General features: G+C 34.6%; 1 protein-coding gene across 1 annotated transcript; it reads left to right on the forward strand.

Moving 5' to 3' along the window:
- Window positions 1–522: 522 nt before the first annotated feature.
- On the forward strand, window positions 523–26,002 carry LOC144967181 (uncharacterized). The gene is made up of 9 exons (XM_078904112.1): window positions 523–636; window positions 7,992–8,219; window positions 8,752–8,831; window positions 10,341–10,475; window positions 11,573–11,794; window positions 20,200–20,359; window positions 21,000–21,172; window positions 21,957–22,076; window positions 22,982–26,002. The coding sequence occupies exons 2-9, from the start codon at window positions 8,018–8,020 to the stop codon at window positions 23,282–23,284; spliced, it is 1,395 nt and encodes a 464-aa protein (XP_078760238.1). The 5' UTR covers window positions 523–636; window positions 7,992–8,017; the 3' UTR covers window positions 23,285–26,002.
- Window positions 26,003–26,863: the final 861 nt, after the last annotated feature.

The following is a 26,863-nucleotide window of genomic DNA, read 5'->3' on the forward strand; positions in this document are numbered from 1 at the left end:
TCCCTCCTCGACAACCTCAGAAATTCTTACAGTTATGAGAAGTTAACTTATAGATTAGAAAACATTTATGTCACAGGCGGGCAAAATTATTGTGATGCAGAGCCATATGGACCTAACAATATCCCACAACACACAAATGTTGCGCCTACCTTCTATATTGACGTTGCAAAAATATGGATAAGATTTGAAAAACTGCGCCAAGGTATTTGGTGAGATGTCAGAATGTAAATGTTAGGAAGGCGATAATGTTTTGATGGTTTATCCTGTCTTTATCATTAAATAAAGGGCATCGATGCTTATTATCACATATATTGTTTTATACTTTTAATGATAAATAAAAATCATAAATACCAGGTAGATTAAGTCAGACCTTTTATTCCTTACCGTTGTGACCGAAAGGCTCCGTATTTCTTTAAATCTGATATATACCTTGAAATTGACCAGAAAAAAAGTCAAATAATTTTGGCATTGTTTTTCACATTATTTGGTATTTTCACTATTTGGAATTTTTGAAAGGACAACAAAAGCTATCTGGCAATAGGCCTTTTGGAAGCAAGTAAATCTCCAACTCTACAAGAATCCATTTTTTAATGAAATAATTAAAGATTAGCTGGCTTATTTGAAGGTTACAAACGTGTAAGATGATTTTTTTTTGTCTAGATGTTTTATAATCTATATTAAATGGTGACACAATCAGACCAGCTTATTTTCATATCTCCTGGCGTCTGTTGTGCTGTCAGCTTCCAAGTCGAAGAAGGCCTGATTTATGATGATCCTAAAATTTTCAAAGTCAGTCAGAACTCAATGCCCTCAATTCGACCCATTCAGATATATTGGACTTGAAATAACATTTAATTTGATATCTCAATTATTTCTCTACGACAAACGGTTACGTTTAAAATTTCGCTGTGACTGATTTTTTTTTTTCACTGTGATTATTCCCAGACACCTGACTGTCCTGACTGCTGTGGACCAATGAAAATTCGTTATATTCCCAGTTCCCAATTCAAATTCCCAGACACATATTTGAAACTCCGCTCTTTTAAACACTTAGTATAGTATATAGTATAGTTTTCCAGCGTATTAGGCGTTTTGTGCCTTTGCTGGTCTTGGCATTCAGTTCATCGAGATAAAAGTCAATAAAAAGCCCTAACAGATCTTTTGACCTGTATCTATAATATATAAACTTTTTGATAAATTGAAGGCCCTAACCCTAACAGATCTTTTGACCTGTATATACGTCTAACCCTTTGATGGGATCTTAATGGGCGGTTCAACTATGCTAAACATGTAATCTGCTAAGTGGCTATCTAAGCTATTTTTGAAGGCGTTGACACTTGGAGCATTGGTCACCGTTTCAGGGAGACTGTTCCAGCGGTCAATCACACGTTGATTAAAGTAGTGTTGCCTAAGCGATGTGTTACACCTTGGTTTATGCAGCTTGTAATTATGACCTCTGGTTCCATTGTTTGCAAACACGAAAAGTTTACTCTCGACTTGATACAAACTGTGTGTAAACTTGTATGTTTCAATCATATCACCTCGTACTCGTCTGTATGTCATGCTTGGAATTTCAATACGTTTCAGTCTATCCTCATATTGCTTATCTTTCAACCCAGGAATTACTTTTGTTGCTCTGCGAAGCACGCCTTCAATAAGTTTCTTATCTTTCTCAAATTGTGGTGACCATACTGAGTTGCTGAACTCGAGATGGGGTCTGACTAATGCAGTAAATAGTATTTTCATAGTTGCTGCATCTAAATAGGTAAAAGATCTTCTGATGAGTCCAAGGATTCTGTTTGCCTTATTAACTTGTGTTTCTATATGCTTTGAGAATTTTAATTTAGTATCAACATGTACTCCCAAATCTTTCTCAAGTTTTGACTTATTCAGAGCTGTTCTGTCGCTACAGTGATGCTGTCTCATATCGTAGTGAAAGATTTTGTTCTTCATTCCAAGATGTAGCACTGTGCATTTTCCAGCGTTGAACTTCAGTTGCCAATCGTCTGCCCAGTTGACTAGATTGTCAATATCTAACTGAAGACTGTCTCTATTTTCTAGATTGTTTACCTTTCTGTATACTTTAGTATCATCGGCATACATTGAACATGAGCTAGATAAAATACTTGGTAAATCATTAATGAAGATTACGAAAAGAGTTGGACCTAAGACGCTGCCTTGTGGCACTCCACTAAGAACTTCTGTCCAATTTGACACTGTGCCTTGCACGCTAACTCTCTGTTTCCTGCCTACTAGAAAATGCTTAATCCAGCTTAGAGTATTTCCTTGAACACCATGAGCTTCCAGTTTGTTTAAGAGTCTTGATGGGGAACAGAATCAAAAGCTTTAGCAAAATCTAAGTAGATTGCGTCAACCGAAGATCCTTGGTCGAGAAACTCTGTCCAATCATTTAAAGTCTTTAGGAGGTTAGTTGAACATGACCTGCCAGAAACAAAGCCATGTTGGCATTCAGACAGTAACTTGTTGTTCTTTAGGTGAGTTATGACATAGTCTCTAATAATGCTCTCCATTATTTTGCAAACCACTGAGGTGAGGCTAACTGGTCGATAATTGCCCGGATTACTCTTGCTCCTTTCTTGAATAACGGTGTAACTTGTGCTTCTTTCCAATCGGGTGGAAGAGTTCCTGAGTCAAGTGATTTTTGGAACAGTAACGCTAATGGTTCGGAGAGTTCTTCTGACAACTGACATAATACGCGGGGGTGGAACATGTCAGTCCTGGGGACTTGTTCATATTGAGTTTGTCTAGTTTCTTCTTTACAGTGTCTTTGTCGAATTCTATATCTGATAGTATGTTGTTTACACTTTTTCTTTCACATGTAGGTATATTAGTAAGATCCTCGTTGGTGAATACACTGCTAAAGAACTTGTTAAGAATATTGGCTTTGTCAATGTTAGATGAGGCTGTCTTATGATCATCATACAAATTCGCAATACCGTCTTTAGTTTTCGTTTTTGTTCTAGCATATGCAAAAAACTTTTTCGGGTTCACTTTAGCCATACGAGAAATAGATCTCTCATAGTCCTTTACAGCAATTCTGCATGAGCTTTTGGCTTGATTTCTGGCCCTCGTGTAATTAATATAGTCTGCACCCTCTCTAGTTTCTAAGTACTTTTTGTAAGCTTGCTTCTTTTTCTTGAGTTTTGCCAAGACTGTAGGATTGATCCACCGAGGTGAAGTTCTGTCTGAACTACTTTTAACTTTTGGTACGCTGATGTCCACTGCAGACATAACTTCAGATTTGATAATAGTCCATGCATCGAGTACAGACAGGTGTATTATTTTTTGTGTTAGGTCTGCAGCTGAGACTAATTCAGAAAGCTGTTTGTAGTCGCCTTTATCGAAACAGTAGCGGGGTTCGTTCGAGTAACATTTCTTTGTGTAACATCTAAAGTCAAAATATAAAACCTGGTGGTGACTCTTGCCTAGTGGAGCCTCATGTCTTATTGAGTCAATCATTGAATGTTCATTTGTAAAAACCAGGTCCAAAATATTTGGGGTTTGCTCTGAACGGTAGTGAGTTGGTTGCTTAACGTGCTGTGTTAAGAATGAATCCCTGACAGCTTCCATGAATTTAGAAGCAGAGTGATTTGAGTCCTTGGGGGATAACTCGTTTGCCCAGTCTACTTCAGGAAAGTTAAAATCTCCCGTAACTAGAACATGTGATTTGCCTTCTGTCATTTTAACTAAAAGTTCATTAATCTTATCATTGTTTTCAAAAGAGCTATTCGGTGAACGATAAACCGAGCCAACTAACATCCTATCATTGTCTCTAAGTGTTATTTCACACCAAACGGATTCTTTGGATGATGACAAGTTGTCTGACAACTTGACTGGTTGAGCATTTAGCTTTGAACGAACCCATATGGCTACACCACGATGACAACTTTTATCCTGAATATTGTGAAAACAATCAAAGCCTGGAATCTGAAGTTCTACCGGCTCGATTTTACCTCTTTGCTGATTTTTAGGTAACACTTCAGTTATACTTATAACATCAACACTCTCAGCATCAATCGTTAATAAAAGTTCATCTCTCTTGTTGATAAAAGAATCTGAATTTGTATAAAAGCACTTTAAAATGTCTGTACGATGACGGTCTAATTTTTTGTACAAGCACTTAAAACTGTCCGTCTGATGGGGGTTAAAAACATTCTGTACATTAGAACTAAAATCGTTGGTTATTTTCTTTCCTCCTCCTCTCTCTTTCTGTCTGCTGGCCTGCCCTGTCTTCGATTGGAATCTACAACTTTCCCCCTCCATATTGTCCACTTCTCCTCTCCCCCTTTCTGTATTGTCTCTTCCCTTTTTTTGTCTCTCATCTCTACCAATTTCCTCATCTCTTCCCTTTCTAAAGGGGTGTAATCCTTTTTTTAAAAATATTTTTATGTATTTCTGATTGGCGGAGTTTACGACCATTTCTCAGAACTCCAGAAGCCTGCTCCTCATTCTTAATTGATATCAGAAGAGGTCTTGTACCAGGGCTTTGGAGTGTAGGCGCTTACAGGTTGATATGTCAACATCAGTGTCTAAAGTTTCTTTACAAAGCGAGATGAGAAAGGTCTTATCATCTCTAATACGCTGGTCTAGTTCCTCAGCACTGCTCTCTGGGATACCGAAAAAGACAATATTATTCTTCCTCCTATCTCTTTCTGCTAGTTCCTTTGCACTCTCTGCTGTCACTTGGCTAGCTAAGTCTTTTCTAACCTCTTCTGCATAACTTTGTTGGGCATTTGCTGTTGGGTTTCGTGGGACACTCTTATCTCTTTTCAAAGTATCAATTTCTTCCCTGAGATTTAAAATTTGGGACTTCAAATCTTCTAGAACATTCCTTTTAAAATCATCCAGGATTTCATTGCATTTCTGTTCTATTAATTTATCTTTTTTGACTGCTGACATAGCTGGTCGCTCGCACTCCTCACAAAACCAGTGAAACTTGCAGGAATCATCTATCAAGAGGGCATATTGTTCTATTGTTATTTCACTACAAACTCTGCAAACATAGCAATCACATCTGTCACAAATAATCATTTCATGGTTTGGATCACTGAACTCTTGGTGACATACTTTGCACTCATCAACTTCAATAGTAACATTTTTCGATGATTTGTTTTTTCCGCCATTTTGGGTGTTTACAACCTCAGTTTCAGAAGTCTTTCCATTGACTTTTTTATTCTTATTCTTTGACATTTTCACTTCAAAATGATTAAAAATATAAATTTATATCACACAGATAAAATATATTAAGAATTTCACTGAATTTCTCCTCTAAAAATTTGTTAACTTCGAATAATCTGATCACAAAATCCTTGAGAAATCAATGAGCCGCCATCTTGGATTTCCAGAATATGGAACATTTCCAAATGCACATAGAAACAAGGAAAGTTAATAAAATATCTATAAAAACATAAAATTAGGCAGTTTAGTGAGCAGCAGCAGTGGCAGTCAAATTTTGACCCAACTCGCCCATAGGAAAGTTGTGACTGGAAATTGCCGTTCGCATTTTGGGGAGTTCAATTAAAGATGCATAACTTCGTTATAAATAGGAATATAGCAGATATTTTGGTATCATTATTTTCTTCTTTCAATTTCCTTTTAAATGGTGCCAATTAAGGAAAAATCCATTAATAATTCCAGAAGTTATATGAAGTTAAAATTTGGCAATTTTCAAATGCATTTATTTTTTTATTTACCGCGTGTGTTTTTAAAATTTAAACGCTTGTTTTTAGAATAACATCTAAACTTTATTCATGCCAAATTTCAGGGTATATCGATGCGCAGACACCTTTTAACTCTGCGCCGAAATGCCTTGTTTAAATTATCTTCTCATCATGGCTGCCGGACGATATCAATATTCATATCGATATTTTAAATTTAGTCCATAATATTTTCAGCACTATTATTTCCTATGTTTTTATTTTTAATACAAACTTTCCAACTTTATTTATAGGCATTTTATAGTTTTTGTTTTAAAAGTTTGTATATTTCTTCTCTTTGTGAAATCCGATATTAATAATATCGATATTTTAAAAACCAATTGCTTTAATTTAATTTAATTTTACTTTGCCATCAAGCCATCAAGTTTCTTTCCCATATGTTTAGATATGTTTATCATTTGTATCCATAGTCTAAAGGCCTTAGCCTTAATAATTATTATGGTAAGAAGTTCTATTAGTTCTGACACCCCCACACATTGAGAGAGAGAGAGAGGGGGGGGGGGGGGATAAAACTATATTAATTGTCAGTTCAAATGATTTAATAGCAATAAACCCAAAGTGGTTCAGGAGAATTTTTTAAAGTATTAAAAGCCAGAACTTTCCTCCTAATTATAATAGGGAATCTGTTTCAATTTATTTGAACTTGTTCAATCTACCATTTTATTTATATGCAATTAAATTGCCATAGGTAAAAATAAACTCATTATGTCATTATACAACATGTTTATATCTTTTCATTTAAATACTCTCAAACCCTCTTTTATTCTCTATGTATTAAATCAAAGAGGGAATTATTTGCAATTGTTTCAGTGAGATATTGGGGATAAATCCAAAAGTGATATAGTTATAGCAAATTGTTTCTTACGTCTAGCCGAGTTTTTGATTATGTAACATTTGCGTCATATTATGTAATAATGTGTTAATTTGAAATGTTTATCTTCCTCTTTATTAATGTAAATGCATTGTCCTCGATAAGACGAACATTTTGGTATACAATATATGATAAGAACTCCATATTGACTGTTTTAACCATTTTTTATTAACATCAGGCGATTTCGGTCACAACTTTGCAATGGTAATTTTGGGGTAAAAATCGGTCTGAAATTTCAGACTTTGAACTGTCGTAACTACATTTCTTATCAAGATAGAAACAAAATTCAAACTGTTTTGTAATCTGTGTTGCCAGCTCTTTCATATGACATTGGTTTCAAGTGTGTGAGGTACATTTAGAATTTCTATTAAACTCCCTAATAAAATTAACCAAATTAAATCAGTTGTTACTGTTACTCTCGCGTCGACTTCGAAGTGGGTGTCATGGTTTAGTCGTCTGTCCTGGAAGTTTTACGAGAATTGACGTTGTGGGTTCAAATCCTGGTTCCGCCACTTTTTTTTTTTTTTAAAATTCCGTCTTCGTGGTGTGTGTGTTTTTTCTAAGTGAGTAACTCAGGAGCAAATGATATCCATTATTTTGCCAACAAAAAGGCATGAATCTACAAGATCAGAATGCGCAAACATTAAGATGATACAGAAGGAATGAAATTGATGTCACTGAGCTATTGCTTTTAGCCAGCCATTTTGAGAAGTTCTCACTAAATTAAAATTATATCCATTAGCCTATAAATGTTTAAGGTCACACATAGTTTGGTGTGATAGCACGTTATGTCCGGCTGGCGGATATTATGAGTATTTTAACTAAGCACGTAGCATGAATACTTGTACAGTAGGCTACATCACAGATTATGCCTCTTGTCTTACAGCCATATTCACCTATTTGTATTCATCGATTCGACGAACTTTTCAGGCTGTCCCATGTAGTTCATCGAATGTGTGTTGCATTGTAATTTGATAAAAATTATGCCATTTAAAAACTTTGTAAATTTTTTTTTCAAAATTGAGAGAGCAAAATAAAAGAAAGCGCATCTGATCTATGTTTTTGCCAAATTTCATCAAGTTTGAAGGGTGCACAGTATGCTTCATTTTGGCCACCTGTAACCAACCATTTTTTCCCGTGCTAATGTCCCATTTCAATCAGTAGTCAGCTTATCGAAAAGCTATCCAGTGGGGGAATTCCCAGTCACAAATTTTTAGTCATAAAATCGTCATAACTTATCCTAGATCCAAAAGTAAGGTATCATATTTAATGGTTTTTGAAGGCCTATCTATGTAAAAATTAATTAATTTTTAATTTTGAAAAAAATATCAAACTATACCTATTGTAATATGATAAGAATTTCATTTTGTTATTTCTCAAAGGAGGAGGATCATTCATCTTAATAAAGATGTCTGGTAATGGTAAAGAGTCATCTTTGCCGCCAGTGTTGCCTGAGGAAGAGGATTTGCCCCCTGGTGTGAGAAGACATAACAGATGCCACAGTAGCAGTAGTTCAGAGTCAGAAGATGAGGCAAACAAAAACAAAAAGTCTGTAGATATTGATTCATCAGACTCCGATTCAGATAAATCTGATGACTCAACAACAAAAGGTACTATAATCTTTCTATCTTTGTCATATAAGATATTGTGGGCATTTCTAATTGTTCAATATTAATCAATATATCTTGGCAGAGCTGCCAACTGTATGCCAAAAAGGCGTATTTTTACGCTTTTTAAATCAGATAAACACTTTTATGCTTTTTTTTTTCCCCCACATTACGCGTTTTTGTCATTATCAAGTTCGTGTGGATGATTTAAGTAATTTTTTCTTCGCACAAATCTCGTCTCAGTGATAACTTAAGAAAGCTGCATTTTCATCATCCACTTCCAGCTTGTTTCCTGAAGCTGAGTTGGGCAGAAGTAGCCTTTACCAAATTTATTGTAGAGAGGAATCTGATTGCGATTGCAGATGATTGTGGTGATAGACAGATCAATTTTCTTTCTTTTTGACTAATTGCATTATCATCACCTGTAGCCTTCTTGGCTTTCTATTGTAATATATTGGACAACTACAGAATGTATGTTTGTGAAGAACTCACAATATTGATCAACTTGTTTTTGATTCCATCCTCTTGAATTCAGATGGGAAGAAGAAAGAAAATCCTCATCCCGATATTTTAGGATCAAAGTCGGAAAGCAAAGATAAAGAAATTATGTCAAAGGTATTGTCTTCTTTTTCCATTTTTAATATGTCTTTGACACATTAGATTAATCCTTTAGGTGGATAGGTGAGGCAGGATTTTTTTCTTTTTCTTTTTTTTTTTTAGTGCTGGATCGGAATTTTCCAAATTTATCGGAAGTGACTCTATATTTTCAAGTTTCATCACTATGTTATGACATCTTTATTTTACTTCCAACATGGATTTGTAAGTCATAGACGCGGTGCCATTTTCTCGGACAAACTCTAGGGGCATGTATGAGCATTTGTGTAGAAGGATCTTCCAGTAAGATGAGTATCGTGAATGCATTTTTTTTTACCCGAAACTTCCACAGAATATTGTTTGTAGGATTTGATATAAATAATTAAAAATCCTGCCTCCTTTTTAAAAAAAAGTATACGATGGTGACAAAAGAATCTGTTTTAGATACCACATTGACCGTTTGCTTGCTATACATACACTATAGGTATAACAACTTCCACTCAGACAACGAGCTGAGCTACTGAACGGGTCAGTATTGGCCTGTCGTGCTGATCACTACAATCAAGAGTTATCAACAGTGTAAGTTAGGGTGCAAGGACACCCACCAGTGTAAGTAGAAGCGTGCACTCCAGCTTGAGTGCATGGTCAGTCATTTTACAATGAGTTTTGTATACATGTTTAGAGCTGTAATTTTATTTTCCTATATTCTTCGTTTCTCTCATCTTTTTTTTTTAAGCCTTGAAATATAGATTACCATTAAGCATATTTGTCAATTTTTGTTCTTTCCTTTTTGTCTGATTCCTCCTTTTCTTGTCTCTTTCCCTTTCTCTCTTTCTATCTCTTCACTCCCCGCCCCCATCCCCATCTTTTTTTGTTTGTTTTTGTTTAAATTATTTTAAGCATATTTTTTTCATTAAAAGAATTTAAGTAAGTTCATTGTTCAGATTTTGTTAAAAGTAAATGATACATTTATTATTTTTTTACACATAATCTTGACTGTGAATTTAGTTTGATGAGTATGTATGAATTGCTGTGCAAATTGCTTTTGGAACACATATTCTATTTTCAAATTATCTCATGTCATCGGCGTTCTATTGTTTGACATAACTCAACAAAAAAACATATCGATAATGCAAAATGTCTTTTTATTTTTCTTTAAAGAAAGTGTGAAATGGGTGATTAATTTATGTTCTACAAAGATCACAGCTGTGAACGATTTTTTGCTGACCTCAGCATAATGCAACCAAATGTTATTTCAGGTGCCTTGTATGGTTATCATCAAAATAAAAATAGTTTAGGGTTTAGTTTATTGAATATTATGTATTGTTTTGTTTATTATTATCATTATTAAAAAAAATTATGTTCAACCCAAACATATTTCGATTATTATTTTTATTCATAAATTGAATCTGTGTTTAAGTTTCTCCATAGTTTATATATTTAATGACATGGTTTTTTTTTAAATTTGAAACTTTAAATGTTTGTTTAGGGGTGCTTATTTCTTCTACTTTTTTTTTTCCACTCTTTTAGGCTGGACGCAGCAGGTCAAGGTCTGACTCGCGATCAAAATCTAGGTCTCGATCACCATCCCCAAAGAGAAGAAGGTCGTCAGAGAAAAGTAGGCGTTCTCGGTCCCGTTCACGAGACAGACGACACAGGAGAGATGTAAGTAAGATTAATTGTCGAAACGACTGTCTCATTTTTAAAAGTCATAAATTTGATATTTGGGTACTAAAGGTCGTAACAGGTCATAAATTTACGTCTGTGGTCGTTCAAATAACTTATTCTTTGAAAAAAGAAAAATAGGGTTGGGGGTCAAATTCAGGGCTGAGAATCTTCCGCCTAAATGGTAGTTTGCCTCAGCCCATCCCCATCACAATTCCTCCTTTTTCAAATTTGTTTTAGATTAATATACAGTGATTTCGAGAATTTCTCAGAAATATGCCATGTCAAACATTATTCTCAAACCCACAAAATCACCATTATGCCTTATGTCATATTTTGACACCTGTGTTCAGTCTCGTGAAATTTGGTGACAGTCCCGTTTTTACGAGGTCGGGCCAGACAGAATGGCACCAGATGTCACAATTGACACAGACGACCAGTGGTGTTCTTTTATTAGCTCGTTGATGGTTGAAGGAGAAGGGGAGAGACAAATGGGTCTGGATTTTTTTCTCTGTTGTTGTCAGTACCTGTTGTTGCCTTTTTAATATCTCTCTTTCTCTCTCTCTCTCTCCTTCCCCCCCCCCCCCCCCCCCCCTTCTTTGCCTTTCTTTTTATTTCTCTTTTCTTCTTTTTTAAAATATAGAATTCATAAGGTCAATGCATAAATTATTCTGGTAGAGAACTACTACTACGATTTATTTTGCTGGACACCATGTACCTATATTCCAAATAGAACAGCTACTGCCAGGAAATCGTTAGCAGGTGCATATTGACCAGACTTGGCAGTGTAAAATCAGGGGTTACAAGATGAAATTTTGTTCGAACTACACATATCATGAAGAAATGTACAATAATATGCCAAAATGGAATTTAGCAAAAGTCGATAAATCAATTTGAATTGCTCCATTTTAAACAAAATTTGGGGGTATTTTCACATATTCAAAGGTTAATAAATTTGCATTTTATTTATAAGGACATCTTTTTTAAACTGTTATATATACTGTATTGTTATGGGTAGCATAGGATTAGTAAAATTGTTATTTGTAGTTGTGGTTTTCTTGTAGTTTTTATTTTATTTATTAAATTTTATCTTTTAGAGAAAGCATCGATCTCATCGCTCTCGATCAAAAGAGCGAAGGCGTTCAAGAGACAGACATAGACACAAGAAAGATCGTAGACGGAGCAGGAGCAGAAGTCGAAGCAGAGACAGGAAGGATAGGCATTACAGTCGCAAAAGTAGTCGTGACAGGGACAGGAGGCGAAGGAGCAGAAGTCGCGATAGGAGGGACAGCCGTAGTCCAAGCCCTCATGATGGCAAGGTAAATTGTTACCCACTTACTAAATTACCATTAAGAGTGACTGGCACTGATATGACCCATGGGCACCCTTAGCTTTTCAACAGCTTGACTAAATTTCTTTGTGTGGTCTTGTGGCACTCAACCCTAAGGACTGCACAAAGTCAAGTCCTTGGGTAAGACTCTTTATTCACATTCTCTCACTGCCCTCATGTATAAAGTGGGTACCTGGCCAGAAATAGTACTGTTTACAGTAGTACAGGCTTCATGTCTCATGTTACATTAGGTACCACAAGAGACTATTTGTGAATATTTGAAATGGATTTTTCTTACTATATTAATAAAGCATTCTGATAGTCGTGGAAAACAGTTTTTAAATTTTGGAAATCCATACATAAATAAGAAAATGAGAGCAAATTCATTTTTCCAGAACTAACTACTACAAAGATTTATCATACATTTTTAAAGTACAGTGACTAGTTAAATAAAAGACAACAAGATTTGAACCAGACACACATTTTTTCATAAATTTCCAGTCTGTTGAATTCCCCCAAAACAGTCGCGAAAGTAAATGTTGTTTTGGCCTCCAGCATGACGAAATAGCATATTCCATATAGTATATTAACATAATGATCTTACAAAATGACATGTAATTCACGTCAACAGGTAGAGAGTACTCCAGGGGAGAGGTCCAATTTTTTGCAAACATTTTCTTCTAATGGTCTTTGCAAAATATAGAAGTGAACATCCTGAAACACGCAATTTTGCATGTTGGCAGAAAAATAGCTTTAATCACAAGCAAAATGCATAAAAGATTAAATTCTCTCGAAATAATGCAGATAGAAGAAAAATATCATATATTATTGGAAACCTCATCTACTGAATTAAAAAATCATCTTAACTTGTTGGTAAAGTCAATATTTCCTTCTCAAAATTCAAGATGAAATCATGAATGATATACACAATGTTCGAACCAGCAGCATAAGATAATAAATTAACATCTTAAGAAACTCATATAATCCCAAAACGTCATGTTTTTACTTCCGCAACATGTGCTTTCACTTCCATGCTGCTTTATGGACTTGTGTGGTAATTATATTGCTTGGTTTTGCTTTGGCCCTCTCTGGGATCCTTAACCGAAAGGATGAAGTAATATGTATTAGTCCTGTTATGGAGGATGACTTTTCCACTGTAAGTCTCTTTTATGTTATTAGGGAGGGGGTATTGGTATATTTGTTGGCAGTAGAGTGCTTTCCTCTTACAGGGGATCATGCGCTTGTGCCCAGTAGATGTGTCTTTTGTGCACTCAACCTCCTACCACCCCAATGTCTTTTAGTGTCTTAAGGTCTATGATGTGTGACTGTATTCTGATTTCTGTGTTACTGAATTAATTTTTGCTACCCTTTAGATAGGATGCTATATGAAATAAAGTAATTTCCGCCACACATACCCTAAAGACCTAGCCGCCCAATTAGTTTTGAATAACTCCCTTTGCTTGAGAGGCGAGTATTGTATGAACTGAGGTATCACAAATCTCACCAAAACCAAAACTGAAAAATAAAAAAACATTGATCTCTTTATTTACTTATTTTCTCGTCCTAAATGGCCTAAAGAATGATAATTTAACTTCTACAGATGTCCTGCTTCATTAGGCACTAGTAACTCTAATTGTTCCTATACATAGTCTATCATGAAAGCATTAGAAAAAAATTATTCGAAAATGAAGTGGCACTTCGAAGTCTTATTTCTCCCATCTTATAACTATATTACAAGTACACTTTTCCTAAATAAAATAAACAATAGCAATGCTTTTTCAATTTTCTAACACAACACAACATGGTACCGAAAATCGTGCTAAAACTGAACATTTAGCAAAAAGCCCCGGTTTCTGTGATCTAGCCTGAACGACGTGACTGCTTGCTGATTACAAGAGATAAAGCTGGCACTGAGTAATTAATTACCACTGCAGGCGATTGAGTAAGTGGAGATCACTGAGTAGGAAAATTATGCATAAAACATGCATTTTAAAATTATTCTGTGACTAAATTTTAAAATTATGAGTCAGGTTTTCTTCAGTTTACTTCAAGATCCATCTTTCTTCTTTTAAAATGATTTTAAATGAAGAAATTTCATCCAGAAATAAATTATTTAAAAAAAATTAAAAGGCCCCTAAAATGTAGAATTTTACCAACAGTACATTGAATAAAATATTAATTGTATTAAAATGTCACCATAAAGTTTTGATCTTTTTACGTTATGTGATAGTCAACATGTTCTATTGTATTGCAGTGAAAATAGAATTGCAAGTTAAGCGACAGTTATTGATGTATCGGCCGTTTTCAAAATAACGCCAAATTCGAGTCCTCCAATTTTTGAAAAGTCAAGTATTTCCCACATACTCATTATTTTGTGTATGCTTTCTGTGATATGTATGCGACATAAAATTGTAATAACAGGGCTTAATGAGTTTCCAGTGGTCACTTAATCATGTATTTGTGAATTACAATCTACATGTGACTCATTCCTGTTACGCTTAAAAAAATATGTCACATTACATAACACATTTTTCGACAACTATTGAAATAAAACATTGAAAAACAATAAACACAGAGCATTGATACTAATTTTGACAACAAAATGACATTTATTGTTTTACAAAAGGCATTCAGAAATCAGTTTTTGAAAACAAAGGATATTATTTGAGCAATCATCATCTCCAAAAATTTATAGGAAAATGGCAAAAATAAAAATTGTTTACCATATTCTAGGTATATAAGTGTTAAACCACCACAAATAATATTTCCTTTCAAGTATTTATATTTAGCATGAAAAACATGAAAAAGTCATTCTTAACAGGAATGAGTTTGTGTAACAGGAATGAGTGGACGTAACAGGAATGAGTTTTCTGTTACAGGAATGAGTAATTACAACATATTTATTCGAAAGGATTATAAATTCAATACGCTTAGTGATTGAAACTCAGAAGGGGAACAAAATGGTTAGGGCGCCTATACGATGATTTGGGGCTTATGTTGGTAGAGACCCACAAAAGAGCACCAACATTGTTTATTAAATTCAGGATACTCTTTCGTGGCAGTTCGGAATGTTTGGATAAACAGACAAAAGAGGCATTTTTAAAACAATGGAAAGAGCGAGAAGCTACCACATGCCCATGTATGATTTTGGTTTACTTAATGACATAACGTCCAGTTTGCAACTCTTCCAGGGTATCTTTATCACTTATGTTAACATCGGGAATATAAAGGTCCGAGTTTGTGACAAAAATTCAACAACTGTCTGGATGTTGTCATTGAGTGATGCAAGGTTTGAATCTGACAAATAATGGTCCTTGTGTAAAGCCAGCTCTTGTATCAATCTTACTCGTATGTCGTCTGTTTGTGTGTCTTTGCCAAATGCAAACACTGTACCACAGGCAGGCAGGCAATCCCCATCGGCCCTCAGCTTGACTGGAAATAACTGTTTCCCATCACACAGAGATCTAGGTATATCATTTGAAATTAAATGTGTACACCTGTTGTCAATACCAATGTGAGTTTTGATTACACTTCTGCTGGCCCCAACTATTTCACAAACACGTAATGCTTGATTTTCACATTCATCAACCACTTCATCAAATAATTTCCATTCATTCAATCTTTGATAAAACCATTGTAATCTATTTCAGTCGGCATCACCTTAATGTCTATTCATCTTGGTCATGTTCATCCCTTGATTCACTGTTTAAGTCAACCGGTGCAACTTCGGGCATGTCTCCATCATTACCTTTGAAAACCTGTTGCTTCAAATCACTTTGTAGAAATGAATGAAATTTAATTGATGTGACCAACAACATTATTGAACATTCTTGACTCCTTTTCTCCAAAGCGCTGAAGCAACCATGTTGATGTTTTCACATTTTTTACATGCACATGTTTCTCTGTCCCTTTTTCTTGGAGTAACAACCCAAAATGGCTGAAGTCGGAAGAATGAAGAAAACGACACGTATGTGTTTCAAGAGATGTATCACTTGTACAAATGTGACATTGTATCACATATTAGTCTTCTTTGTTTCTTGACTTTATTTCTTGTTTTTGTATTTCTCTTTCCTGGAGCTAATTTAGAAGTGTCACCTTTCAGGAAAAAATCTCTTACTATTTGCTTGACAAGATCTGGAAATTTTGGAGGCATTTGACGTCGTTTCTGAATTTTTCCAAGAGTTTATATTTTTTGAGAGTCATTCCAGCTGCCAGATGTTTCACGGATGTGTACATGTGCCTTCTGTTCCTCAAATGTTTGATGTCTTATAGGAGTGCAAAATGATTTTGTAATGTTCTTTTCACTTTCTTGTTTTTTATGCTATCTTTCAAAAGTTTTTCTAGTTTTTGATTGGGGTGTCAAGGAAAGTTTTTTTAAATTTTTAATGACCTGTCCAAGCGCTTTTTGTACTTTTCGGATTTCTTTTTCGATTGAGAAAGAGAGGACAGCCTTTTCACTTCTTCAAGACTTTGGTTTTTCAACTTTTAGGTTTCATTGGCTGTTTTAGTAGCTTGATATCTTTGACGAGAGACATACTGGAGTGGAGATTTTGAGTGTGAGGATGGAGTGTAACTCAGGTCAAGATTTTGCTGTTTCCGGTTTGTAGCGTGTGTGTGATAATTTTTTATCCAATTCTTTCTCTGTTTGCGTTGTTCTCTTGGTGTCTTATCTTTTATGGACTTTTTCTTTCCATTCGATTTGTCGCTCTGGTATTTGTCTTGTTCTTTTTTAAGATTAACAGCACGTCGAATAGGAACTCCATCTCGTCTTTGACGGTAAAGTCGTTGCTCTCGGCTGACATCATGGCTTTTTTGGCCTTTGTGATAAGAAAACAAAATAAAACAATCGTTACAACAAAGCTATGACCCTTGAAAATGAACAATAATATCAAGTTACATTTCGCCACCCTCATTCCTATTACAAAACAAGGTATAACATGAATAAAGTCAAGAAACAAAGAAGACTATTATGTGATACAATGTCACATTTGTACACGCGATACCGGGCCGTTAAAATCATAGTAATCATCTAAAATGTATCTGAGCCTAACAGGCAACAAACTATGTTTGGACATTAGGCATTTGGAATTGGCAAGGTAACTTTGCACTAAAAATAGTCTTTCAGCAATGGAAGAAATTAATATGTAAACAATAAAAATTGTTTTTAATGGTAACGTTGTAACAATGAATGTTACCACATCAATGGACATAGGCCTGTAACACTTCAGTGGTTTACAAAACACTTTACCAAACACATCCTTTTGAAACAAAAGAATATGCTATGAATCGATAAACCATGTGGAGGCGCCGTGGCCGAGTGGTTACCGAAAGGGACTCCCGACTGGGAGGTAACAGGTTCGAAAACTTCCACAACCATAGAGTGGTTTCCTTAATCAAGGAAATTCATTCCGGTTGCTTCACTTTGTTTCACCCAGGTGTATATCATGGTACCAGTGCTGCTGGGGAATGTAATTTGCTATAGACCAACCTCGTATTCATAAGTTAAATGTCTGTTTCATGCTACAGCAACAGGGATAAGCTCCGATTCTATGGGCCATTATGCTCCAAAGGACTTAGTGACAATAAAACATGTGTTCGATTTTATGAAAGTTCACATTCCTCATTCCTGTTACATCCCTCATTCCTGTTACAAAACAAGGTGTAACAGGAATGAGTGTAACAAGGATGAGTTTATCTTCGATTTATACTATCCCTAAAATATGATTTATTCCAACATTAAAGTATGACTATTATTTAGAGCCGTAAAAAAGCTATAAACTGATACTTTTTATTTTTAATACAAGTTCTAATTTAAATAACAAGCCCTGGTAACAGGAATGAGGGTCATGGTCTAATGTTGAACATTACTCACCATTCTTGAAGCGGTGTTGAACTGGAAATCACACTGAATGAAAAAACATGTGTTTGTAGTTTCGGCCGTGATGGAAAAGGGGCAGCTACGGCGAGAAAACATTGTTAGTTGCACTTCTATTGTTAAGAGGATTTTAATTGGTTTCACTGCTGTTACAGGAATGAGTAGCCCCCTTGGGGACAGACTTTATTAATATATAATAAAACTTTAAAAAGTCTGATTGTTACAGACTTTTATGAGGATGTTAGAAGATGGCAATTTGCATCAGGTGAATTCATAGGTGTATACAACAAGACACTCCATTTTGTTAAAAATCCGACTTAAAGCCATCATGCAAAAAAAAGGACAGGGTATTTTCCTCTACCCCAGTCATTACAAAACGTCATATCCATCCTGAATCTCTCTCGATTTTCGTTTTTTATGTTTCATACAAGTTAGTAATGTGTAGTGAGACTGTGTAAACAAGTATTTGCTAACAATATATGCATCAAATATTTCAAAGATCCAATTATCGTCACAGGACAGGAATTTGGCAGTTTTTTTAAAAAGGCCGGTATGGTCATTTGAAGTGAAATCGGCTAAAATAATTGAAAGTGAATGAATGCTATGTTACTGACAAAGTTGATAATTTGAATTATGTCTTTATATTGTTATGTGTAATCCGCATCAGTCTTTTAAAACCATAAATATCCTAAAGCCAATATTTATCAAGGGTTCACTATCATTTAAAGGACACCAACAATAGCTTCTTAATCTTTAGATAGGACTGTGGTATTTTTCTCAAGTAATTTCTGATCAAACAATACCAACTATCAAATCCTGATCTTTGGACAAAAGAATTTTTAAAACCAACTTTGCTGCATCCGCGATAAATATTGGTACTTATACTTATATTTATATTTGTAAGCTTAGCGCTCTCTCTTTATCCAAGTTAATAATAGTCGAATTCCATATAAATATTTCCACTCGTTGTCCTGTTGACATTTTTCATATATGTATTACTGGTGATGTGGAGATTATTTCTGGCCCAAACCCTCAAACCCCGTACCACCGATACACTAGTGTCTTATCCAGAGGGTAACTAGTGATTTCTTTCGTAATACTACAGAAACAAGGATAAACTCCGCCTCATGGACCTAGTGGCTCTTAATGACTTATATTTGTCTTTGTAAATCGAAAAGAAACTTGAATCTCTCAGGTACTAAAGTAATATAAGGAAAGAATGTCAAATGTAAAACGCTTTTCAAAGACAAGCATCACATCATAATGACCGACACTAACACGAGGGATGATTTTGAAAAGGAAGTAAAAGATTATATTTAACAGTAATCTTTATTATGCTCGATGGATTAAGCGATAGTCTCTAGATACCATGCATCAGTAATATTGTTTATTTATAATTAAATAAACATTGAATTTTCACTTCAGCCGAAACTACAATATCTGATGACATTGCTGGTCGAAAGCATTATTAAGTCAGTCATGCCACTATACTTTGCACCATGTAAAAGAATATCAAAAAAACAACTCTCTTAACAAACTTTTTTGGTTTCAATGATCATTTACTATTGATATGAGATGACACTATTCTGCTACACTTAGCCTACTTGCACTGGTAGAATGAAGACAGCCATTTTGTTTCTCTACTACTTTACACACATTAAGTACCACATGATTGTTAGGCATATAATCTGATTGGTTGAACTTTATAGAAGGGGTTTAGTTTGACATTAAATGTATGACTTTGTTAAGACTTTCGCTTCTTATTAAATGAAGTAAAACTTGGATTATTTTATGAGATTTAAATGAGCTGGCTATTATTTGTCCAGAAAATTGGCCGTGACTATGACCGTCATGTTCAAGTCTCATTCCATGGATAAAAACCTTTCAATATTTCAGTTTACAATATTTATGATCTGATCATATAGTGATGTGTCATCATGCTTATGCATGCAAGTGATTTGTCTTATATTTTAGATAAAGTAAATATCATTCATTAAAACTTTTTGAATTTGATATAGTTTTTATTCCCCAAAATTCAAAATACATTCAGTAAAGAGGTTGAAGAGTTCAAATGAATTAATTATTTTTAAGACAAACATAATTTTATTTGCATAACTATGGTGACAAACTTGGATCTGACTCAGGCTCTTGACTCTTATCGAGCTTTATTTAATCATAGATAGGATCTTTTTCAACAAGAAAGTTGTAACAGCAATGCAACTCAGGTTTCTCCATAGAAGACAGAATTGTATTGTTTGTATTGCTCCTTCTGTAAAAACAACTATCCAGTGAAAACAGTCAAATAAATCCCATATTTTAATTTTAAGTCCTCATAGTAAACATAGTAAACGAGAAGAGGGTTTTAGCCATACAATTATTTAGATGGAAAGAAAAGTTATATAATTTTTGTTTTGTCTGTTTTCCTTTGTGAGATCGCTATTTGAAGTTTCTTTCCATTATAATTTTTTTATTTTCTTTTGTTTGTTTTTGTTTTTGTTTTTGTTTCAATGACTTATCAGGTGATCAAGTTTGGTAATAAAGTCATCAAACCAGGGGCTAGCTTTGGACGACCATCATCCAATTTTTCCAAGCCTGTGACTTTCAAGGAGAAGATGAGACAGCAGTTAATCAAGGCCATTGAAGATGGAGCAGACACAAATGAAGTTCTTGCAAACAAAGGTAAATAAATTGCTTTTACTCCAAAGATTCGTTTTATGGCTATGATGATGTGATGAGCTGCTAACTAGTACTGGCAAAAGAAAAATGGATTTGGCTCAACAAAGATGCTACAGGTTATGTAGCAAAAATGCTATAGGTTTTTAATGATAAATTAATGTGTCTTTGATGTGATCCATTGTTTTTATATACAATAATACTGCCTTATAGGTGTGAAGCACTTAGAGACTGTTTACATATGGGACAAGGAGCTATAAAAATGCCACTTATTATTGTTTTCATTATTAATTATAATTAGCATTTATTATTAAAAAGTCAAGAGGCTAACAGTTCTTGAAGTTTCAGAAACTTCAGAGCATAGAATTGTGTTTTTAATGAAAATAGTTATAACGCTACTACAAGATTGGTACCAATCCAGCAGGAATTTCTGAAACAAAACAAATGCATTTCTGGAGCACACAGCCATAACGCAGGTGCTGCTGGAGACCCCTCAAACACAACCAGATTCGATGACGTGAAAACGCCCTTGTGATTGTGAGTAAACATTAATAAAGTTAAGTTAAGTCATCCATATAGTTTGCAATTTATTGAATGTTTTCAACAATTTTCTTAATGATTTTTAAAATCATTTATATTTTACTAGGAGGTTCAACCATTTGCACCCAAAGCGCAGGCGTGCAGCAGCAAGCGATACCCAAACCCAAAGGACCTCCAGTTCCCCTGATGGACACGATTGTATCCACTGCCAGTTTGGCCTCTATGACTGTCACTGCATCAGAGGCAGCCATGCAATCTATGCTGGCCTTACAAAAAGAGGTGAGTTGTTAGAGATATTTTTTTTTTCTTCAAGGTATAAACCGACTGACTTTGTCAATTTTGCATATTCAGCAAAAAGAAAAGTATGGTATCTTCCAGATGATAGAGCCAACACCACAGGATGAAAAATAAATCGGGACCAGAGGTCAATGTCGCTATCCAGGGAATGCACTTACTTTGTATTTGTTTTGTTTTTTGTTCTTATTGTTTTGGGTTTTTTTTGGAAGGGGGGGGGGGGGGGGGATCTTACAGGAAATTTCTGGCAGGATTTCTAAAATTCAATTATATCCAAGATATTTATCCTTGACGATTTATAGTTGGGTATACAGGTAATATAAATAATCGAAAAGGGATTTGTTTTAATGTCTATAGTACATCCCTGTGAATTTCTTTACAGTCTTGCAATTTCCTAATGATGCATTGTTTTAATGTTGCAAGATGGATTTATTTTTTTACCCCGATAAAGACTAATATTCGTTTTTCTTGAAATAATGAAAAGTTAATCTGAGTCTAAGAAATATAAAGTGTTTGCTGTAAAAAAAAATTAATTTCTTGTGTGTTTTTCGCTCAGGAAAATAAAATCCTGAAGCTTGCTGCAGTTGAATATTATGGAAATCTAAAATAAGTTATTCCCTCATTTGACTGCTGTAAAATATTCTCATCATACCATGTAGGAAGGCATATTAGAAATTAATAAAGAATATTTTTGTCTAATTTAATGGCATAAGGCGGTTTCCATTTAATATAAAAAGATTCTAAGTAGATTTTTACGTGTTTGTTTCAGGCAACAGAAAAGACAGGCATTGAGATCCCAAAATACTACAATCCTGCTGCCATCAACCCTATGAAATATGCAGAACAAGTTCAGAAAAGGAAACTTCTATGGTCCAAGGCAAAGGATAAAGTGAGGTTTTATCATCAATTATAGTTTAATAATTTCCACATGGTTTAGGAATTGATGAGATTTTGTGAAATTTTCCTAGAGTCTATTAAAATTGGATATTAGATGGTAAGAGAAAGGAGAAACGAATGGCAATATATCTGGGCCAAAGAGTAAAAGCCTAAAATTTAGGCTTCTTTTTTTTAAACAAATTAATTTTCTTTTTTTGGTCTGACTCTGAATTTTTATCTTTTTTTAACAGAAAAGTCAAGCCTCACTGACATCTATCTTATTTATACACTCCAGCACGGTTTCCTCAAACTCATTTGAATGTCCCGAATTTTTTCCTTTTTATTCTTTGTTATCATTCCATTCCTTCCTCAAGCTAATTTTTACCCCTAATACGGTTTCCTCGAACTAATTTCACCCAGCCAGTGTAAAAAATTAGATTAAATGATTTTTTTTTTTTTAATGTGACCTGTGATTTCGACCCGATGATTTACTGTGACATTAACGGTTACGGTTACGCATGTGTGTATATATCCATATGTGTATGTATACAGTATGATACACGCTATGTGGTATAATGCTGGCTTTCGAATCGGAAGGTCCTGGGCTCGAGCCTCACTCGGCACATAGTTGAGTCCTTGGAAAAGGCTCTTTACTCACATTCTCTCACCATACCCAGGTGTAAAATGAGTACCTGTCGTTAACAGCGTTGATTTTAAGTGAGCTTTTTTGTCTTTTTTTTGTTTTTGTTTGTTTGTTTTGCAGTGATAATGCATGACAGATGTACTTTACATTATGATATTTTAAAAAAAAGCAAGGTGGTAACAATATTTCTGCTATGTGGATATGATTTAATATTTAACAATATTAAGGTAAGGTATATTATTTTTTTAATTTTCAAAACCTTTTTATCTCTGTAGGATGTTAATTCTCAATGGCATGCAACAAGTCTTTCGGGTGATGCAGATGATAAATCAAAGGAGAAGTTCCGAAAACTGATGGGAATCAAGAACGACCCTGCCAGTGCGGCTCCAAAAGAAGGGGAGAAAGAAGAGAAACAGAAACAACTTTTTGATCAGCTCAATAAAGAATATGAGTTTGCGAGAATGACCACGCATACTCATAGGGGTATAGGACTTGGCTTCAGTTCTTCTTCAGGATATCCACAACCTACATCTTCTGTCCCTCTACAACCCCCTCAGCCTCCGACATCTACTGGTTGAGAGTATTATTTTGATAAAGTTTTGTTTGAATTCAATGAATAGATGAGTATCATTTCATTTTTCTGTGAAATTGGTCAAACCATTGTAAATGTTTTGTAGCTGTTGCTTATGGATGGCGATAAAAGAACTATATGTTTGTTTGCTAGGTGCCTGGTCTGGTAGATTTTCCTAATACTTGTGGGGAGGGAGAGAGTAGGGAATCATCCGTTGATTTCAATAGCTTTCTGTGAAATTTGCTGTAAAGCCTCTTGCATCTACTAAAAGTCATTATATTCCAAAATACTCTGTTCTAGTCCCACACATAAATTGGTTATTATTCTGTATTGTAAAAATTAGTTGTGCTGGAGTGGTGAGTACCACAAAGTAAACTTAACCAGGGAATCAATTCATTTATCTATAAGATTTCAATTTTTTAAAAATTACATGACTTTCTTTCAATTTTAAATAGATTTACTCATATTTTTTTTCAAAAATATTGCAATGAAAATGATCTAACCAGATATTGGCAGAGACAAGCGATTCGTTGTTGGTGTTTTTTTGAGGCACATCTTTCAACTTATCAGTAATGTATAAAAATTACATATTGGGGAAATCTTTTAGTTTGAGTTTCAGCAACTGTTTCATATGTGAATCAAATAATGTAATAGCATTGATGGGCAATCATACAACTCTAGCATTGAAATTTTAATGAGATATTTTAATTTCTGTGGCCGAACTAGTGCATTCAACTTGGTCTCCCAGATTCGTCTTGTATGTTGATCTAGGTGTTTAATTTAAATAGGTTCAGTGCAGTAAATACTTAGGAAAAAATGACAATCCATAAGTTATCATAGAAGAAAATTGCTGGAAATTAATTCTTCAAAAAGTCCAGTGAATTAGAAGACCAATTTTCTTCCTCTTTTGAGATTATGTCTTATGAAAAAGATATTGGTTAAATTATGAAACACAGCCAGCTGCAATCTTCATTAATTTTTTTAAATCACTAAGCAAATTTTCAAACATCAATTAAAAGTGAATCTACAACAAAATTTGATATTAAACACTCAGATGATTAGATCTACAGCAAAATGCCATAGATTTTGACCCTTCACAAGAATGGGAGATCAGTTTTGAAAATTAAATTTAAACAAGCATGCCTTCATCTGCAGCTTTCAGAAGCCTAGTTTGTATGAGAGGTGAATATGATTAAAATAGTTCAAAACAGTGCTGTAACTTGTTTGAGGTGTATTCTTCTTTTTCTTCCTTGTTATGTAGACACCTCAAGTTTGAGAACAGAAATACATTTGATATTAAAATGAATAGTTTAAAACAAATATATAGAAATTAATGAAGGATTGTTGAATGTGACATATTGAACTTTGGCGTTTGAGGATGTTTTAAGTACACAGTGATACCAAACAATTAAAAAGATCAGGGTTGTAAGATTCCACTGCATCAGATTCCATAGTCTATTAGAAGATGGGAGTAATCGAACAATTATCAAAACAAGCTAAGCGGGTGGTTGGATGGGAGCATCACCCTTGAATCATATACCTATGATGTTCGCATGGGTGTACGATCCGATGTCGTTTCTTCTTCTCTTTACTAGCCTATCCTGCTTCTTTGGTTTGTGATTGTATTTTTGACAGGGGATTTTTTTTTTTCTGTAAATCTTCTGTCTGTTTGTTCTTGGTTATTTATAATTTAGCTTATGATATCTTTAGGTTATGATTTTGATTTACATTTGTACTATTTTTGTTAGATTGCTTGTTTTTTTTTGTTTCAGCGGTCTCTCATATAACCTCAATTGTTTGGAAGAGACCTAAAGCAACAAACAAAACAAACAAACAAAAACCAGATAAGCTATAAATGAATGATAACATGATTCACTTTAGATTAGGGTGACATTCTAGAATAATGCTGATTTTAAAGAAAAGATTTTTTTTTTTTTTATATTGTCAAAAGCTACAAAGATATCTCAACATAAACGTGAAATTGGATTTGTTATAATGGGAATTTTTTGCATTAATTTTGAAAAAGATTGATTCTATTTTTGTTTTTTTAATTCTAGAAAAATCATCATATCTCAGAAAAATCATCATCATCACACTTTCATTTATATCCTATTTTTGCCCAAAAATATTCCCCAAACGTTGAAACGTAAGGTCTTTGTATTGTAAGCTTAAAAAAGTTTTTTTTCAAAGGCCTTGACAGCTCAACTTCCAAAAATATTCTCTAATTGACCTAATTCTGTTCACCATTTTGTCATTTTAATGTTAATCTTTTCAAAGGTAATTATTATATTACCCAAGCGCTGAAAACTCTCAAATACATCATTTACTCTTTACCAATAAAGACAGATGCACATTTTTGTATCATAGTTTCATGATTGAGTGAAAATACACAGCCACCTGAATATAATGCGATGGTGTTCTATGAAAACAATTTACAGTGAAGTCCCAGGTTTGAACCTAATTTGACAAGACGAGGGTCACTTTAATTGTTGGATATTTGAAGGATGAGTTTTTCTGGCCAAAATTTAAGGGGTGTGATTTTCTGAAGAGTACGGCAGAATATAAGAGATATGTGTTTTTTGTCAAATTACGGCAAAATATCAGTTTCTATTTTCATCACTGTCTTGTTGATTCGTTTTCTGTCTCGCAATCTCTCAAATTATTGATGCAAGTGAAAAATGATTTATACTGTACATAATGATAAATAAAAAATTGTATGATCTTCCTTGCATGTTTTATTTTATTCTTCCTGGTTGACTTCTTGTGCTACCCTTCAGTTAGAACCATCGCGTTATGGTACAGTAGAACATGAAAGTAACGTACTCGGAAATAGCGAGTAAAATCTAAATCCCCGTTTTTTTTCTCTTATTTGAGTCAATAAAATTAGCATGCAAGTAGCGAGTATGAAAAAGAGGTCAACTCGGAAATAACGAGCATTTCCTGCCCCAGCCTAGGACTTCGAACGAAGTAAAGCAAAACACCAGACAAGGGCGATTTAAATATTTTTAGCCTAGCTTCTTTTCTTTTCTTATTTTTCGTTACGAGTAATATTACATAGTAGCCTAGTCTAGAGTACATAGTAGTAGTAGGCGAAACAAATTTGGGTGGGGGTTGGGTGTGTGTGTTTCTGTGCGTGTGGGGGTCAATTATTCACCCAATGTGGTGACATGCGACGCGCGAGGTAAGCACTGGCAGCCAACATGTCAACATGCCTCACTTCGCAGCATCAGTCAGCGAGTCGCATTCGATCAGCGAGAGAGGGGAGCGTGGAACCATCATTTCAGTAGATTGAGTGATGCGCTTGCTTACCTCATCAAACATGCCTAGTGCATACAAACACTCGCACACACACATACATGAAATCTTGATGGAAATGGAAGGGGCGGATCAACTTCAACCTGTGGCCATCATTACGTAGTTAACGAAGGCATTGTTCAACCCCGCCCTCACTCCACTTTATCCACACACAGTCATTTGCACGCACGCGCGGCACAAACACACACACACATTGTCTTTCCATATTTTTGTACGGCCGAGTGACCTTTCCTGGCAACTCGGGAATAGCGAGTAATCAGGAGTGGACCTG

Source organism: Berghia stephanieae, chromosome 3 (assembly GCF_034508935.2).
Source record: "Berghia stephanieae isolate SIO BIC M18660-M18661 chromosome 3, UCSD_Bste_1.3, whole genome shotgun sequence".
Taxonomy (NCBI): Eukaryota; Metazoa; Mollusca; class Gastropoda; order Nudibranchia; family Aeolidiidae; genus Berghia; species Berghia stephanieae.